Here is a 20915-nt window from a genome sequence, read left to right on the forward strand (position 1 = left end):
ATAAAACTTCGACAGGATTTGTCCATTCATTGTTAGCTCATGTTAACTAATACTAACAATAAACTTTACTGTAAAGTGTTGACACTTTTTTTAAATAAAGAAAATTGGCCATATGAATGTACACTACCGTTCAAAAGTTTGGGGTCAGTATGATTTTTTTTAATGTTTTAAAAGAAGTATCTTCTGCTCACCTAGCCTGCATTTATTTGATTAAAAATACAAACAAAACAGTAATATTATGAAATATTATTCCAAATTAAAACAGTTGTTTTCTATGTCAATATACAGTAAAGTGTAATTTATTTCTGTGATCAAAGCTGAATTTTCAGCATCGTTACTCCAGTCTTCAGTGTCACATGATCCTTCAGAAATCATTCTAATATGATGATTTGCTGCTCAAGAAACATTTATGATTATTATTAATGTTGAAAACAGTTATTTACATTTTTTTTATGATGCTGTGGTGAATAGAAAGTCCAAAAGAACAGCATTTGTCTGAAATCTACATCTTTTGTAACATTAAACACTACCGTTCAAAAGTTTGGGGTCAGTAAGAATTTTAATTTTATTTTTGGGGGATAGAAATAAAATTAATCAATACTTTTATTCATCAAGGATAAGTTAAACTGATCAAAAGTGGCAGTAAAGACAATTATAATGTTAGAAAATATTCTATTTTAAATAAATGCTGTTCTTTTGAACTTTCTATTCATCGAAGAATTTTGAAAAAAAATTGTACACAACCGTTTTCAACATTGATAATAATAATAAATGTTTCTTGAGCATCGCATCATCATATTAGATTGATTTCTGAAGGATCATGTGACATTGAAGACTGGAGTAATGATGCTGAAAATGCAGCTTTGATCACAGGAATAAATTACACTTTACTGTATACTGACAAAGAAAACAGCCGTTTTAAATTGGAATAATATTTCACAATATTACTGTTTTTGTTTGTATTTTTAATCAAATAAATGCAGACTTGGTGAGCAGAAGATACTTCTTTTAAAACATTAAAAATTCTTACTGACCCCAAACTTTTGAATGGTAGTGTCAAAATAATTGTAAAAGTAAAGGAATCTTATACTGGATCAAACTAGACTGCTGTACTGTATATGTTTGATTTATGCTGAAGTGTTTGGGACACGGTCTATTGTTTTTGTAATCAGGCTCTCAAAGTATATTAGAATTTGGATTTAGATTTATCTGCCAATGTATCATTTATCACCTTTCAAATATAAAAAATTATTGGTTATCAAAATTGGCCCAAATTTTCCTGTCAGCACATGCCTAATTTGATTTCCAAAAAGAAAAACAATACCTTCTGTACATCTCTGACTTCTGACTGGGACAGAGTGTTCATTTTGAGAGCAGAGGGTCCAACCTCACGGAGAGTCTGCAAACATCAAATTAGACATAAACACTGGTCTGAATATGTTAACAGCCTAGATCTCACAAGAGTCTCTGCTACATTTGCTCATTCTCTTACAGCACAACTCTCACTTACCTGGTGTAGGCCCACAGTAAGAGCACCACAATCGTCACTGATGACAGCGGGGTCTCACGGCTTATCTGAAAATAAGAAATAAAGCTTTATATACAATCACTTCAACTAAGAGTTGCAAACCTTCAGTATATATGAAATATATCAAAGGGGTAATGTACAGTTAGACAGTAATTAATGCAAATTAAACATGGACAGGATGATCAGTGTCAACCATTCACAGCTTCCGATCAATAAATATGTGCACATGAAATATTGATTTAAGATCATATACAAGATCACATAATAGATCCATTTCAAATCAATATTTCAATATTTAAAAACCCATGGTAATGTTCATGGCTTTATATATGCATTACATTATGTGTGTGTGTTCATCACAGTATGTCAGGTTGTGTGTAGCTTTACACCTGTTTTATGAGGACACGTGTTTTATGAGGACATCATGAGAACATGTTCTTCATGTTTGACTTGACTGAAGAATCTCAGTGTGTTGTTAGATTGACAGAAGCCTGGTCTATGAGGACACTAGTTTTAACGGGACACTGATAACTAGATACATTTGGATGGCGCCCTGAGTTCAGGGTTAGGGTTAGGGTTAGGTTAGGGGTATGTATGAGAGTGATAGTGGTGAAACGAGGTGTGCTAGTTGTACAGTAAGTGATCATGACTCACTTTTCACACACACAATCATAATTCAGTGACTGATAACTGTGGCAAACAATCTGCTTCTTAGAAACACTGAAATCTGTTCTATTCTTTAAAAGGTGCTAAAGAGGATCTTTTCGTCGACTGAGAAACCAAAGACTGTTACTGAGTTTTTGAAATGAGCGCATGCGTAAGAACAGCCCCCTCCTTCACAGCTCATTTCACGGGAACGCCTCCCAAAACTCCTGCACAAGTATTAGATCACGAGTGTTTACCACCGGCATTCGCTGTGTCGTGTTAGTGGATTCATTATGTCGGACTCACCGCAGGTAACTCATAATCTGCAGCTGTTACTCCTGTGTTCTGACAAAAACATTGCATGCGGCGCCTGTGGAGTTTGGAAAGTTACTGGAGCGCAGCCGCGCTCGTCTCTCACAAGGAACGTCACGGCAGTGATTGACAAGCCAGAGGGCCAACCGTTTACGCGATTGGCTGATGTTTTTAAGGCCCTACCTCGTGCACAGATTATGTATATTAATATTATTACTTTCAGTGCACCTAATAAATAGTCTTTTATCAGTTAGTAAACACAGTTTCAAGTAATATTGCAAAAATGTATAAAACAAAACATCCTCTTTACCACCTTTAAGGACTAACTCAATTATTACTTTACTTTTATTTGATACCTTTATTGTTGCTGTGTCTTATTCTTCTGAATCTGATTCTTCTCAGTTACCATCTGAAAATAAGAAAGAAAAGCAAATAAAAATCAAATCAAAATAAAAAAAAAAACAATTATTCATTGCAGTATTACTCATTGAAAGTCAATTTCAACTGAGGGTGCTTCTTTTTACCTACTTCTAAAATGATTATATCTAATCTAACAAACACAATAATGAGTTTTCAATATTGACATTTGCTACAGTGAGCTGTGAATTATGGGTTATCAGTATCAATCCCAATCTTCCATATGGGTGCACCCCAGAGTCCCGGTAAAACGAGTGTCCTCATAGACCAGGCTTGTGTCAATCTAACAACACACAGAGATTCTTCAGTCAAGTCAAACATGAAGAACATGTTCGCATGATGTCCTCATAAAACACGTGTCCTCATAAAACAGGTGTAAAGCTACACACAACCTCACATACTGCCATGAACATGCATGTAATGTGATGCATATTAGGGCTGGGCGATATATCGCATGTGATTGTCACGCGCATTTCGTCAGTAAAGCCGGTTCCCTGATTGCCGCTAAATCGCCATCACCTGCTTTCAAATTTAATAGACAGAGCCGTAGATCACTGACAAGCTACGCAATATCGCGTTCATATCGCAGATGAATCGCCTTCGATAATGAACGCGATATTGCGTGGCTTTTCAGTGATCTACGGCTCTGTCTATTAAATGGCGCTCCATTTGAAAGCAGGTGATGGTGATTTAGCGGTAATCAGGGAACCGGCTTTACTGAAGAAATGCGCGTGACAAAAGCATGCGATATATCGTGCAGCCCTAATGCATATATAAAGCCATGTAGGGCTGCACAATATATAGTTTTGTCACTGATACCTATCTGTGGGTGTGACATTGCAGTACAAATGAAGTCAAGTAGGCTATAGGGATCATAGTTGATCTGCGATCCATACGGACTACGGCTGCACGATGTATGGTTTTAGCATTGTATCCCGATGTGTGCATCCACAAAAGTCACATCACAGGATGTGCAATGTCAAGTGTAGGGATCGTAGTTGATCCGAACGGTCCAGCTGCCCCACGGTTAAGAGCGCATGTGACTTTTACAAATGTCATTTGCTTGTGTTTTTAAGTCCTGTCAATTTAAACATCAAACGCACTATGACTGGAACTCGCGCTGTTTTCTGACAGACAGATAGCACGTGAACACAGAGTTCAGTTCTCTTTCTCTTATCTTTGAGCTTGAACAAACACTCTCAGCGAAAACAGTTGGTTCTGTGTTGTAAACAATTAAGAAAACGGATGCATATAATATTGGACCCATACATGCTTTCCTCAATGTGTGTACCTCAATACAGTTAGATTAACCTGAAAAACATAAAGCACTGCTTATTTTAATTTGTATCTTATTTTTATTGTGTTTATCTAAGCTTGTAATTCGTTTATTATTCTCTAAGCAGATGCACTACCCTACAAAATGATCCCAATCATCCTAGAATGATTAATTATTTTCAAATAGTGCTATTCAATTCAAATCTGGTGGAATTGTTTTCATATCGCAATATATAAATTGCAGAAAAACTAAATATTGCAATGTCAGTTTTTCTGCAATATTGTGTAGCCCTATTTCCCTGAGTAACATTTAACCTTTAATAATAAAGCAAGTAAAATCATGACTGTAAATAACATATAATATACCTGACACAGGTGAAATCACTGATGAATCTTTGTGAATACTGTATGTCTTCCTCCTGAGATTGGGCTTTCTCCATCACTGTTTCACTTCAGCATGATCTGATGTGTCTTCTGTCATCTTCTGTTTTTAGTATAAACGTCAAAAGATAAATTATAGTAAACAGCAAGTTATTTTCATACTTTATTGTATGATATTTAAGAATTATGTATAATTGAGGATCAATATTCCTTCATAAATTTTCACAATTGATAAATTATAGACAATAATACTGACAGTATTAATTTGACTGAATAAGACTGACAGTTCTGATACATCTTATCATAGCCAGTAAATCTTTGTTTCTTAATGTCTTTAAATCAAGCAGAACTGTAGTAATATTTACAGTAGGCTGGTATGTGAGGATACTGTACTGGGTGAAATGCCGTCCCCTTCAGACTGTAGTCATGACAACGCCTTATTATGATGGCTTGGCTAGGTTATTGCATGCGATCAGAAAATGATGCAGTTACAATTATAGTTTAATCGAAAACCAGCTTTAAATGACAAGCATCGCTGATTCCCTCCTGACAGTCTTTAAACACAATCACAATCTCGCTAGCGCCGTTAGCATCGCGAGCTAGCTGTTTTATAACTGTAAAACGAGCTGCAAAGAGCTTACAAAACATGAACAAACAAGCCAAACGGACCCACAAGCATTTAAAAAGCAGAACAACTTACCTTTAAAATAATAGTAGCCTCCATCAGGTGCTCAGATGTCTTCTCAGGTGCAGCTTCTATCCGGCCCAAACAGGAAATGAACGCGAAGACTCTTATTATAAACCATACTTAATATAATATACGCGGGATTAAAATAATAATAATAAATATATGTGATGTGAGCGCACGAGTTAATGTGTGGTTGTGTTTACATGAATAGCATATGCTAACGAGCTAAATAAACTGTATAAATACTGAGTAAACAGCATTCAAGTTATTTTTATACTTTATTACATGACATTTAAGGGATATTTTTAATCGAGGATCACTATTTATTCATATATTTAATTCACAAATAAAAAATTATAGGCAATAACACTTAAATAATTAGTATTTTGCATTAACTCGCTTGTTATACAGACCTATGCTGAAGCTGAAGCTGAATGAAGCTCCGCCCACCGGCGCCATCTTGTCTCGCTGTTGTTCATTGCGTATGCAACCAATAGGAGCTGCAGAATTAGGCTCCGCCCGTCGGCGCCATCTTGTTTTCGTGATTTCCCGCCTACCAGTACCGATCTGACCAGTCACAGGCCTCAATACTTACACTTGTGTGAAAAATGCAAATTTTCGATGACGCCGGTACAGTACCAGGACCCGGCTGCAGGGGCGCACTCTCGTACACAGAGGATACACAGTGTATGGTATAAAATCAGGTTTTTGTGGTATATAAGGACATGCCGCGAAAATTGGAGAGGGTGCTTCTGGGACATAGAGAAAGGCATCTACATTGCCGGAATTACAAGGACATGGCCTGTGTCCTCATAAACCCAAATGTCCCCGTAATGCCGGTGCGTATTCAGGTCAAAAGTCCTCGTAAACCACAAAAACCAACACACACACACACACACACACACACACACACACACACACACACACACTTCTGAGAAGGGTGGGGCCGATCCAGTGTTTGAGTTGAGTTTGAGCGCCCTCTGCTGACACTGACTGTCATCACACCTGCCAGGAGAGAAAGAGATTATTGAGCTTTAGAACACAACTGTTCTGATTCATACTACATAGAAACACATAATTGTATTTTTCTAAACAATGTAAAGTTAATTCTCTATTTGTTAATGAATAAGCATTACCTTCATAAACTTTTTTGATTATTCATTGATTTTTAAAACATTAGAGCTCTTACTCTTATATCAGGCTTTTAAACAGCACCTCCTACTTGATGATGATCTACCTTCCTATTAGAAATCACCTTCAGGTCAAGACACCTTATTTTTAGAGTGCTTTATACAATACTGATGTAATATTTCAATCCAGTGAAGATGTAGGAAGGATGGGAAGATCAGGTTTAAGCTTATTTCAATAAACAAAGTAAAGACAGATAATCCAAACGAGAGCAAACACAACAAGACAGCGTGCAAAACAAAACACCAGACCTGAAAAAAAGGCAATGATAATGAATGATAATGAATGATAAATGATAATGAAACACAAATACGAACAGGTGTGATGATTAGATGAATTACCATAGCAACTAATGACTGGAGGGAACAGAGGAACAAAAGAAACTAAAGAAAACAAACTAAAAGTCCATGAAAACAAAAGTAAAGACAGGCAGAACGTGACAACAGATTGTTTAAAGCAGTTTTACGGGGAGAAACAGGACAATAATGATTCAATGATGCAAAAAGAGATCAATTCGACTGTAAAGCAGCTCTAAAAAAAGTGTCATTATTCAGCTGAAGTCAGTTCAGTGTTGAAAATGACTTGTCATGATCCTCTATAAAATGTAATGTAATCTTTTGTGCAGTACACATACAGAACCTTTGTGCTCAATCAGATTCAGATGAGGTCTGTGTCACACTGCAATGCTCTGTCATTCATTAAAAATAAAACAATATTAGTAGTATATTGTACATATTAGTTTTGTTGTTATTAAAAATGATAAAGAAATTCTATATAGTTCCACTGTACAATTCAGATAACTGGCAGCTTATACACACAAAATGTCAATTAATAGTCTTTTTATTGTGTTCAATTTAGCAATCTTTTTCTGTAGCGTAGAGTTTTTAATGCAAGGCGGAATATCTTGGAGCAATAAAGCAGAACATTTTTTTGGCCATTTTGAATGAGTTAACACAAATATAAATAATCGGCCTGGACTCTGTTGTGTTGTCCTCATCTGCTGAGCAGACGGTGAATAGAGAATTAACCAGCACCCACGAATGCGGCTTTGGACATAAGGTACACAGATCTAAGAAATCCCGTGTGTGGTCCTCGAGGGAACGCTCCCCTTGTTCTAAGAGAAGACAAACTGTAGGCAAATCAGTCTTTCTTATTTCCTCATTTTGAGGGTTTGTGATCTGTCACACTGAGTGCAACACACACTGATGGGAAATAATACTAGAACATGTCTTTAATATATTACTGAGGAGCACAGGAGATCACTAGAGATACAAAACTCAGAAACACAGGAGAATAAACCACACAGATGACATTACATGTCTAACATCATTCTAGGAAACTTTATCAACCACTGCACTAATTTTAATCAGCCTGTAGATGCAGTTTGGTGGTTTTTCAGCACATGTTCACACAGACATGTTTAAAAAGTCAGTGGCATAAAAACAGAAAGACAGAGTAGTCGAATGTTACAGTATTGTTATTGCGTCATGATGTCTGTCTGATCACAGGAAGTTACAAACAGAGGACGGCTGATGATGTTCAGATGGACAGTCACTATAAATAACAGAAAGAGGAAGAGTGACGGAGACGGACTGATGACAATCATACAGACATGCTGGGACTGATGATTCTCTGCTCACTGCTCACAGGTAAATCAGCCTGAAAACATCTGTGTCTTTGTGTTCAGTGCATTAGTAGATGGAAATGTAAATTCTGCTGACATTGAGAGTGATAGTAGTGATAGTGTGTTTAGTTCATGCTGTATTATTCTTACCAAAGCCTTGTTTTGTGTTCAGCTTCACACTGATAATGACATGATTCAGTTTATATAAAGTTCAAATACTGGATAAAATAACACAAGTGAAAACAAAATATAGAGATTCTACATTTAAAATAAAATAAGAAAAGAGCTCAGAATATGTAGTTAACATCAGTACACATTCAGGATATAATGGAGAGATTAACAGCTCACAGTGAGTGAGGGTTATTGTAAATCACTGCTAATATAGATATAGTTTATATAATGTTAAGAATTTAATAGGTAACACTTTACAATAAGATTTCATTAGTTAAGTACTTTAGTTATCATGAACTAAGAATGAACAATACTTATATAGCATTTATTAATCTTAATGTTAATCTCAATATTTACTCGTACATTATTAAAATCAAAAGTTGTATTTGTTAACATTAGTTAAAGGGATAGTTCACCCAAAAATGTAAATTCTGTCATCATTTACTCACCCTCAAGTTGTTCAAAATCTGTATAAATTTCTTTGTTCTGTTGAACACAAAGGAAGATATTTTGAAGAATGTGTTAAACTGAACAGTTTTGGGGCACCACACTCTTAGAAGAAAAGGTTCTATATAGAACCAAAAAAGGTTCTATCAGGCGCTTCATATGGAACCCCTAAAAGGTTCTATATAGAACCCTTTATTGGTTCATTTTATTGATTTAGTTTTTAATTTATTTTAATTACATTTTATGAATTAACCTGCTTATTTAGTTACTTTATCACTAGAAAACTTAAATACCCATAGTCATAACACATCAAAATAATATGCAATCATTTAAGACATTTTTATTAGCATTTACAATGACACAAGCAATATGTAACACACTGCAATTCATAGAGCAATAGTTAGAAGAGTTAAAATAAATAAACGTTTCTAAAAAAATGAACTAAAAGAGCTAGTAGAATTGTTTTTAAATTCATAAGCGTTAGATCATTTAACCTTCAGATAAGCATTTAAACAATAAAAACAAATGACCCATGACAAATTCAGTACTGAGAAGGGCTAAACAGTGCTGAATGAAAGAAACTGGCTTTTGGATGCTCCATGTTGAACAAAAAGTAGACAGCCAACAGATACTTTTGACATCTCTGTGTTCTCAATCAGGGGCACATCCATTTTGATGCAGACTCTCTTTGCGTTCAGGGGGCTTGACATCCTAAGATGGAGATGCAAGTCAGAAAAACATTTATTAGACTTATGGAGAGTACAGTAGGCCTACAAAAGAAAACAGAAAGAAATCTCTCACAATTACAACTTAAAACTTACGTGAATCATCGAGGAGTGTGTTATTTTCAGCTTATTGAAGTAATGCTGCACTCCAGAGTCCATCCCTGCAGTGAGAGTGCAAACAGAAATATTAATTTATTATTATTAATTATTGCATTAACCATAGAAAATAGAAAAAAACAAATATAAGACACTTCAGATTAGCAGATTTACAAGTTTCCCAAAGTTGGTACTGTGAGTAAAAATAATGTATTTTTTTGTGTCATTGGTATGCAGTTGAGGGTCTTTTCTTCATCTTCATTTCATAATGCATCTTCAAGTACCAAATACAGTGTTTAGCATAAATTAGGCCTTCAATTAATTCAGAAAAAAAGTGTGCTATAACTGCAAACACCAAATACTCACAGCTATATCCACAGAAGAAACATCTTCACCAGCTCCTCTCTTTGTTCTTCGGGATTTCTCTTGAATTCATGTTTTTAACAGTGCGGTCTGGCTGTGATCACGTGATTTGACTGTTCCTGAAACATCGTTTTCTTATGCGTTTTCTAGGTCCAATACAATCTATAGTAGGCCTACAAATGAAAGTGTATTAGGATATAACATGAGCTCTCGCCACCATTATTGATCAGTCCACAACCGCTTTTTAACAGAGTTTTCAGGAATTCATGTAAGAAATGACAAACCTCCTGGCGGAGAATAGCGCAGGCCCCGGACAGCACCGTAATATTATTTTCTCACTTACCAATTTAATCGTCGACACTGCGCGTGCAGACCAGTGCCCAAGGAAGTCGACCGGAAGTTGAAGTCGGCCGGGTGCCGCCATCTTGTAGCAGAACTTCACTTGCGTTAGCATCCCCATTGACTCCCATTCATTTTGGCATCACTTTGACAGTGAATAACTGTACATCTGAGGCGTTTAAAGACTCCATTTGTCCATTATTTATTTCCAAAGATAAACGACAATGTATAAAGGGCTCCATTACCTTCTATGTTACATTATGGCCCCGTAGAAACAGTTTTTGTAAAAATAAGCTAACGATTGCGTCATAACCGCTCGACTCTCTGTCGCACAGTAGAGAAATTACCATGCAGACAGGAGGAGAAGCTCGCAGGCAATCGGGGAGATTATCTTAATATGGCGTACTGGCGTTACATTTTAAAATACTATACAAAATAATTAATCAGAATACTTACTCCTGCTCACTCACGCCAAAGAACTCCCCGCTCAAGCTCGCCGTCTCTGCAAGATTAACGATGGCAGTTTGCACGCACAGCTACTAGAAGATTTACATCTGTCAGACAGGCTGCTGACGTCATCAAGCTTAGTGTGAGTCTGCGCGTCAGAAACGGAAGTGCTAAAAATCGCCAAAAATGGGCTTCACTTGACTCAATTGAGTTCCAATGGGGTCGCTGTGTCCATTTCTTTTACTGTCTATGGTGCAGACAGTACAGAACTGATCAGCGCATACACATGCAAGTTATTTGCTGTTTATGTCAAAGATCATTCAGTGCATCTGTTTAAATGGTTGAGTTATAAGAATTGACTTTCACAATCTAGTAATTCCTACAAGATTTTCTTTAACCAGCAGATAGCAGAATTCTGCCCCTAGCGCCTAGATCCAGACACAACTTATATTTAATTTAGATTTTTCCTTACAGGATAATGCAATTATTATTTTATAATAAAACTATTAAACTTGAAAATGTATATGAATTTTCTTCAGAATGAAAGGTGTGCCTAAGTAAAATTGAAGTAAAAACACAAATATAATGTTCAATAGTGTAATCATTTAAATAAAGCACTAATAATGTATATAAAGCACATTTAGCCCAAAGAACAGTTTGTGCCAAAAGGATTCTTTCACCTTATATAGAACCTTTTTGGTAGAAAGGGTTCTATAAGTTGGTTAAAGAACCCTAGAGTTCTATATAGAACCCCAAAGAACCTTTTTTTCTAAGAGTGCATTGACTACCACAGTAGTTTTTTTCCCTGCTATGGAAGTCAATGGTGCCCCAAAGAGGCCTGGTTACAAACTTTCTTCAAAATATCTTCCTTTGTGTTCAACAGAACAAAGAAATTTATACAGATTTTGAACAACTTGAGGGTGAGTAAATGATGATAGAATTTACATTTTTGGGTGAACTATCCCTTTAATGCACTGATCTAACAAGAACAAATAATGAACATCTGTATTTTTATTAACTAACATTAACAGAGATTAATACTGTAACAAATGTATTGTTCATTCTTAGTTCATGTTATTAAAACATTAACTGATGTTAACAAATGAACCTTATTGTAAAGTGTTACAATTTCATTAATATAAATCACAATATAAACACATTTACTCTGTCTCAGATGCCAGTGGACAAACACATCTCCATGTGTTCAGCAGAGATGGTGATGAGAACGTCAATCTGCCCTGTGATAATAATCTTACTGTCTGCACATCAACTTCATGGGCATATAATGGAGGAAGTTCAGGGACAGTTACATTATTTGAAAAGGGGATGAAGAAAAATGACATAAAGAGACGTGAGAGACTGAGTCTGGGGTCTGACTGCTCTCTGAACATCTATAAAGTCACAACTGAAGATCATGGAGTTTACACCTGCAGACAATATGAGAAAACAGATACTGATACCACTGTTTATCTGCATGTTCTTCATGGTCAGTGTTTCTGTTCATTATATGATAAAAGAACATAATTCTCTCTTTAAACTCAAATGTTTAGTGAAATAAATGTGTGTGATTTCTGTTTCAGTCTCTCCATCATCCACACAGACTGAGATTAGACCTGGCAGATCTTTCACTCTCTCCTGTCAGTTGTATTTATATGGTTATCCCTTTGATAGTCTCTTCCCTTCTGAGAGAATTCAGCTGGTCTGGGTGAATAAAGCTGGTGTGAATCTGCGATCAGACTCCAGATATCAGATCTCATCCTCTCCTCATCACTGTATCAGCACTCTGACTACAACACTCCTCCATGAAGATGACAACACTGAGTGGACATGTCAGGTTACTAAAGAAAATAAACTCAAGACCTCAGTCAGATATACTGTCACATACTCGGGTAAGAAAACGAAATAAGTTTTAGATTAGTATGCGACTAATATTTAAAAAATATATATAAATAAAGTATGGAATTAAATTGCATTCTAAAATAAACTATCAACATGATATATCTTAACCTTAGTATATTCTTTAATTTATCCTACCAAATGATTTAATCCTCTAAAATAACAGCCAAAGTGGACAACATCAGGGCTTGTGTCATAATGAGCAGATGATCTTCAGCAACACACACACACACACACACACACACACACACACACACACACACACACACACACACACACACACACACACACACACACACACACACACACACACACACACACACACACACACACACACACACAGAAAGAGAGAGAGAAGTTGAGAGTGTCAGTTGAGTTTAATATAAAGTGCTCATAAACGAACTAATCCTGTTTTTCCTCTTAACTCGACTCCACTGATCACCTGAAACTCTGAAGACGCCTCAACTCCAGCAACAGAATCAACTCCAGGTGCTCAATCTCACTTCAGATTTCACTTTGCAGTCCTTTATGAATATGAGATTATTGCTGCTGACTGATGGTTGGATAGTCAACATTAATACCTATTCAAGTACTAATATGTTCATATTCACATAATTGAGTAAAACTGGACTCATGCAGGTCTCTCTTCCATTGTCCACATCTTAAATGACAGAAACACATCTTTGGTTGATCGTTATAAAAGAAGAATCACTCAATAATTGTGTGAAATGTGGCAAAGATGATTGATAAAGTGTGAGTTTCTGGTGTTTGACTCTTCTTCATGTCGTCTCCTGCAGGGATTCCTGCTGTAACTGCTGCTCTAGCGGCTCTTCTTCCTCTCATCGCTCTCATCGCTCTCATCGCTCTCTGCTTGATCTGTAGAAAAAGAGCCGGTGAGTTTCAATAATGAACACACAATAACAAGATTATTATATTCAACACAGATCACAATATTACTGTTTTCACTGTGTTTTGATCAAATAAATGCAGCTTTGGTGAGTGAAAGAGACTTTCAGAAACTTTCCAACCTCATTTTTTATTTTACTGTGGAGATGTTTAAGTGTAAATGATTTATGGCAGAAAGGTAATAGAGTTAATGTTCTCTTAAGGGGCAGATAATAATCCTGCACAGGTGATTAGCAGTTTGACCCCGGTGACCCCTGCTCCTCCTCCTGCTGATGATGATGATGATGATGCTCATGTCAGTAAACACTAATAATCACAGATTCATATTTACACACATTTGACCCACAGCTATCAGAAGAATTAACATTATTTTAGCTATTCACTTCTATACCTGTTCAATATAATTTAACTTAACAATAGTCATAAAATGATTTTTATAAAATAAATATAATCAAAGATTATTGATGCTATTGCTACACATCACACGTTTCTCTTGATGTTTAGGGGAGGACAGAAGATGTGGCTTATGCTGAGGTCATTATTTCCACAAACAAGTTTACTGAAAGACACACTGTGAGTAAAGAAATCTCTTCTTTCATTTCTGTCTACTGTGTATTTTTTGGTAACAGATAATCAGGCCTTTCTTGTAACTTCTCCTATAATAGACTGGAAATATATATCTACATTACTCTGACGTCACACGTGGCAGACCCTGCGGTGTTAAATATGCAACGCAAACCAAATGTGATTCTTAGAAACATTTAGCAATCCAGTGTGTTGTAATGATGTGTGTTACAGCGGTTGAGTATATTTGTGTCTCACGCAGGTTCAGTCTGATGATAAAGTGACGTACGCTGCGATCAGAGGAGCTGAATGAAGGACTGAAGAACTGCTGATCCCCGTCTGATCGAGAATCAGCTTAAATTAATAAACAACAAGTTATAGAAGACATGAAGAGTCACAGTGATGTGAAAAAGATCAGTTTAACCATCTATACAAGTAATTCCCAGTATTTATTGAAATACTGTAAAGTTTGTCATTAAATATGTAGAATTAATTATGCTAATGCAAAAATATCAACTGATATGTGTGGAAGTTTTCATTCATTTTTGACTTCTAAAAAATATTAATAAATAAGCATAGGGAGTCCTGTTTGTATTTTATATTGATGAGCCGCTGTCACAATAAACCAGCCTGTCAATCACACTTAAAATCCTCATTTACTCTCTTCACATTTTATTAATGATACTCAACAGTTTTTCCTTATAGAAGAGAAAAGAAGCACATTGATCAGCTGTGAACTCATTCATGATTTTTGCATATTAATGCATTTAATAGTTAATGGTCAAACACATCTGTTTTTAATACTGTGCTGTTCATATCTTTATAAAAGCTCTCAGTGTTGCTGCAGATGAAATATAGCATGGGTCATATTAATTAATTGTTTTTAACAAGCGTTCAGAGAACATTGGTGCAGCTGGAAGCAATATTTTTTGAAAGGGATTTTTGTTTAAGGGTGTTTGTTTAAGGTGAGTTTACACTAAAGATTCACTATGATGAGCTGAAACTTGTAACTATTTGCAGAAGAATATGGTTTGCCGCATCCTAACTGTGTGTTTACACTGGACACATCTCACGGTCCAGATCCATTTGCTCTGTTGGAGGTAGTGCAGGCGTGTGTCAGAATGGGCATCAGTGTACTTAGTTGTGTCCCAAATGACACACTATACACTATGTACTCAGCTGTGTAGTGTATGAATTTTATAAGGTTATTTTGTCGTTCATCATCAGAGTCTGAAGTAATTAAATCTGTGACAGTCGAGAGTGTGAAGCGTCCAACATTCAACTCTTCATTTTTCAGTTAATCGAGTGCATCATCCAGGTGTTTAAAGTGCACTTCTGTTCAGTGTGAACACACCTCTCACACTATATAGACTACAACTGACATACAGTAGTGCACAAATACACAAACTGTCAACAACTGTACACACAATCATGATTATAATGAGTTCTGTGTGATTTACCAGAAAAATCAATATGATATCTGGCATTCAATTATATCACTTATTAACTGCAAAAATAAGAGGAGGAGGAAGAAAAAGAAAATAAGAACATAACTAAATATAATCTTCTTCTTAAGCAGCACTCGCATTGTCTTCAGAAAATGCCTAGTTACTATTATTAAAATAAAATCAACATTATTACTTGGGAAAGACATTTAGCCCAAATTTTTGATGGGGTCAGTAAGGCATCTGAATAATGGACAGAGGTTCACTGACCCAAAAGAAGATTACTGCATTAAATATAAACCTTTTTAAAATTAAAATCAGGTTATATATTGATTATTAATCACTCAAACTGACATGTTTTCCAGTGATATCAGCAGTCATCCGCCCACAAACACTCATGATTCATTCTTAACCCTCAAACAGAGCCTGGCGTCTCCTAACTTCTCTTCTCCTGTCCACCTGCCCAATCTTCCAAAACATATGAATCTTCTGAGAGCACTAATGTAAATTATGACCATGTATATGGCTCTTTCTGATATATTATTAAAATATTGAGCTCTTTTTGCACTTCAGTGTCTGTGCTACTGATGCTGATGATTAACCGCTGGTTGTACTTCAGTGTGATCAGCTGTGCTGCAGTGGTCTGTGTGAGGCTTTCTGATGTTGTAAGACCTGAAATACCCTGATGAAACACCATGATGTGTGCCAGTGTAACCGCTGGTCGAAACCAAGGACAGGATGCAGGATCTAATACACTAAAGATGCACGAGCAGACAGGTGATGAGCTGAATGAGCTGAAAATTGTACATATTTGCAAAAGAATATGGTCGCATCACACGGCCCAGATCCATTTGTTCTAGTAGCACAGGCGTGTGTCAGAATGGGCATCAGTGTACTTAGTTGTGTCCCAAATGACGCACTATACACTATGTACTCAGCTGTGTAGTGTATGAATTTTATAAGGTTCATCATCAGTCTGAAGCCCCTCCACTACATATTTAAATCTGTGACAGTCGAGAGTATGAAGCGTCCAACATTCAACTCTTCATTTTTCAGTTAATCGAGTGCATCATCCAGGTGTTTAAAGTGCACTTCTGTTCAGTGTGAACACACCTCTCACACTATATAGACTACAACTGACATACAATAGTGCACAAATACACAAACTGTCAACAACTTTACACACAATCATGATTATAATGAGTTCTGTGTGCTTCACCAGAAAAATCAATATGATATCTGACATTCAATTAAATCACTTATTAACTGCAAAAATAAGAGGAGGAAGAAAATAAGAACATAACTAAATATAATCTTCTTCTTAAGCAGCACTCGCATTGTCTTCAGAAAATGTCTAGTTACTATTATTATTAAAACAAAATCAACATTATTACTTAGGAAAGACATTTAGCCCAAGTTTTTGATGGGGTCAGTAAGGCATCTGAATAATGGACAGAGGTTCACTGACCCAAAAGAAGATTACTGCATTAAATATAAACCTTTTTAAAAAATAAAATCAGGTTATATATTGATTATTAATCACTCAAACTGACATGTTTTCCAGTGATATCAGCAGTCATCCGCCCACAAACACTCATGATTCATTCTTATCCCTCAAACAGAGCCTGGCGTCTCCTAACTTCTCTTCTTCCGTCCACCTGCCCAATCTTCCAAAACATATGAAGACAGAACTCTTCTGTAAGCACCTAATGTAAATTATGACCATGTATATGGCTCTTTCTGATATATTATTAAAATATTGAGCTCTTTTTGCTCTTCAGTGTCTGTACTACTGATGCTGATGATTAACCGCTGCTTGTACTTCAGTGTGATCAGCTGTGCTGCAGTGGTCTGTGTGAGGCTTTCTGATGTTGTAAGACCTGAAATACCCTGATGAAACACCATGATGTGTGCCAGTGTAACCGCTGGTCGAAACCAAGGACAGGATGCAGGATCTAATTGCAGCAGTGCAGGTTTATTAATAATAACTTTAAACAGAAACACATTGAAACAAAACACTCTTCAATAAGAATCAAACAGAACAACCGGGTAAATGCAACAGAGAACTGTCAAAGGAACTGAACACATGGGCTTAAATACAAGCAGAACAGAGGACTAAACAAGACTAATTAACAAGACTCAGCTGAACACAAACACTAATCAAATCAGAAACCATGGACACAAACAAGTGGCGGGAAACTAAGAACAAAGGGGAACATGTGATTAATGAAAAACAAACTCTAAACATGAACCAAACAGAACAAAACACATCTCAAACCGTGACAGCCAGTGAATAAGCAAATATTGACACAACTTCATCAAATTATGTTAAATCAGTTACTTTTAAATAAAACAATGTTCTGATGAACTGGAAGACCTGCTGTCAGAAGCTCTAGAACTGAGCGAGCAAACACATAAATGACTCTTATTCAGTCTTTCTTATTGAACATTTAAGATAGTTTGTTTAAAAGTATTATGATGTTGGCTTGATAAAGCAGGGTTGGTGCCAGAATTATTTTTTCCACAGGGACTTTAAGTGTAAGTCTTTGTTAAGCATTTTCTGACATGAACCAAATCAGCTCAATCACAACATTACAAACTTTGATTTGAAGCCAAAAAGTAGCTGAAAATCAGATAAAAAGACAAAAGGTACAAGACTGTGTGCTTAACAGCTTTAGTGTGGGAAAGAACTATGAATGAAGCAGTGTGAGTTACAAATTAAAAACAATGGTGACATATTAAATCTATAAAAACAATATATTTTAAAATGCAAAATATGCATATCTATCTATCTATCTATCTATCTATCTATCTATCTATCTATCTATCTATCTATCTATCTATCTATCTATCTATCTATCTGTATATACGCTTACAATATGTTTGTTTTAGTAGTCCTTATTTGGTCTTACTGAGGTTTTATAAAACTAAATATGATTTGTCATCAAAATGTGATGCAGGTCACTATAGCAGAGTGTCATTATTACACGTTAGGCTGACGATGGGAAGTTAATGACCACAAGGAAGGGCTGATGCTGTTTAAAGGAAGAACTGAGTGAATGATGAACACCTAAAGATAGACAGAGACAGAAAATGGTTAATAAGAGTAATAAGGATCTGCTGGGACTGATTTTTCTCTGCTCTCTTCTCAAAGGTAAATGATGCATGTGCCATTCAAGATATTTCAAATGTGATTATAATCATTGTTTGTATTATATGTCAGATTTGATTCCTGCAGACATTCATGCTGTTGTTTGAACACATTAACACTTGACATAATATATGACACTCTCTTACAATCAAACATCTGATGGAAAAGTCTGTCATGTTAAAATGATTTAATTTAGACTGGTGAATATAAGACCACTTTTCTTTGATATTTATGTGGTCAAAAAGTATCTGCTGTACAATATAAACACACATTTACTCTGTCTCAGGTGCCAGTGGACAGACAGATCTCCATGTGTTCAGCAGAGATGGTGAGAACATCAGTCTGCCCTGTAATAATGCTCTTAATGTCTGCACATCAACTTCATGGATATATAGTAAAAGTTCAAAGTCAGTTACATTATTTGAAAAGGGAATAAAGAATAATGACATAAAGAGACGTGAGAGACTGAGTCTGGGGTCTGACTGCTCTCTGAACATCTATAAAGTCACAACTGAAGATCGTGGAGGTTACACCTGCAGACAGTTTGTGAATACAAAGAAACATACTGATATCAATGTTTATCTGCATGTTCTTCATGGTCAGTGTTTCTGTTCATTATATGATAAAAGAACATAATTCTCTCTTTAAACTCAAATGTTTAGTGAAATAAATGTGTGTGATTTCTGTTTCAGTCTCTCCATCATCCACACAGACTGAGATTAGACCTGGCAGATCTTTCACTCTCTCCTGTCAGCTGTATATACATAGTAGATATCCTTGTAATAATCTCTTCACTTCTGTGGGATTTGAGCTGGTCTGGGTGAATAAAGCTGGTGTGAATCTGCGATCAGACTCCAGATATCAGATCTCATCCTCTCCTCATCACTGTATCAGCACTCTGACTACAACACTCCTCCATGAAGATGACAACACTGAGTGGACATGTCAGGTTACTAAAGGAAATAAAGTCGAGACCTCAGTCAGATATACTGTCACATACTCGGGTAAGAAAACCACATTTTGATCTTAAGTTTTATATTACTCTGAAACTGAGATTTCTAAAAAAAAAAAAAAAAGTTGGGAATAAAATTGCTGGCTAAAACCTTTCAGCATCAGAAGTTGAGAGTGTCAGTTGAGTTTAATATAAGGTGCTCATAAACTAACTAATCCTGTTTTTCCTCTTAACTCGACTCCACTGATCACCTGAAACTCTGAAGACGCCTCAACTCCAGCAACAGAATCAATTCCAGCAACAGAATCAACTCCAGCAACAGAAAAAACTCCAGCAACTCCAGCAACAGAAAAAACTCCAGCAACAGAATCAACTCCAGCAACAGAAAAAACTCCAGCAACTCCAGCAACAGAAAAAACTCCAGCAACAGAATCAACTCCAACAACAGAATCAACTCCAGCAACAGAATCAACTCCAGCAACAGAATCAACTCCAGCAACAGAATCAACTCCAGCAACAGAATCAACTCCAGCAACAGAAAAAACTCCAGCAACTCCAGCAACAGAAAAAACTCCAGCAACAGAATCAACTCCAGCAACAGAAAAAACTCCAGCAACAGAATCAACTCCAGCAACAGAATCAACTCCAGCAACAGAATCAACTCCAGCAACAGAATCAACTCCAGCAACAGAATCAACTCCAGCAACAGAAAAAACTCCAGCAACTCCAGCAACAGAATCAACTCCAACAACAGAATCAACTCCAGCAACAGAATCAACTCCAACAACAGAATCAACTCCAACAACAGAATCAACTCCAGCAACAGAAAAAACTCCAGCAACTCCAGCAACAGAAAAAACTCCAGCAACAGAATCAACTCCAGCAACAGAAAAAACTCCAGCAACAGAATCAACTCCAGCAACAGAATCAACTCCAGCAACAGAATCAACTCCAGCAACAGAATCAACTCCAGCAACAGAAAAAACTCCAGCAACTCCAGCAACAGAATCAACTCCAACAACAGAATCAACTCCAGCAACAGAATCAACTCCAACAACAGAATCAACTCCAACAACAGAATCAACTCCAACAACAGAATCAACTCCAGCAACAGAATCAACTCCAGCAACAGAAAAAACTCCAGCAACAGAATCAACTCCAGCAACAGAATCAACTCCAGCAACAGAATCAACTCCAGCAACAGAAAAAACTCCAGCAACTCCAGCAACAGAATCAACTCCAACAACAGAATCAACTCCAGCAACAGAATCAACTCCAGCAACAGAAAAAACTCCAGCAACAGAATCAACTCCAGCAACAGAATCAACTCCAGCAACAGAATCAACTCCAGCAAC

The 20915-nt window shown here is 36.4% G+C and overlaps 2 protein-coding genes across 2 annotated transcripts; both read left to right on the forward strand.

The window, feature by feature from the left end:
* The first annotated feature begins 8037 nt into the window (after nucleotides 1-8037).
* Nucleotides 8038-14534, forward strand: LOC137037331 (uncharacterized). The gene is made up of 8 exons (XM_067411282.1): nucleotides 8038-8083; nucleotides 11821-12132; nucleotides 12227-12535; nucleotides 12999-13031; nucleotides 13340-13435; nucleotides 13652-13743; nucleotides 13953-14021; nucleotides 14275-14534. The coding sequence occupies exons 1-8, from the start codon at nucleotides 8047-8049 to the stop codon at nucleotides 14323-14325; spliced, it is 999 nt and encodes a 332-aa protein (XP_067267383.1). The 5' UTR covers nucleotides 8038-8046; the 3' UTR covers nucleotides 14326-14534.
* Nucleotides 14535-18550: 4016 nt separating this feature from the next.
* Nucleotides 18551-19632, forward strand: LOC137023820 (CD48 antigen-like). Its single transcript, XM_067390912.1, has 3 exons — nucleotides 18551-18611; nucleotides 18895-19206; nucleotides 19301-19632. Exons 1-3 carry the CDS (start codon nucleotides 18551-18553, stop codon nucleotides 19630-19632), a joined length of 705 nt encoding a protein of 234 aa, XP_067247013.1.
* The last annotated feature ends 1283 nt before the right edge of the window (nucleotides 19633-20915 follow it).

This window comes from Chanodichthys erythropterus, chromosome 1 (assembly GCF_024489055.1).
Source record: "Chanodichthys erythropterus isolate Z2021 chromosome 1, ASM2448905v1, whole genome shotgun sequence".
Taxonomy (NCBI): domain Eukaryota; kingdom Metazoa; phylum Chordata; class Actinopteri; order Cypriniformes; family Xenocyprididae; genus Chanodichthys; species Chanodichthys erythropterus.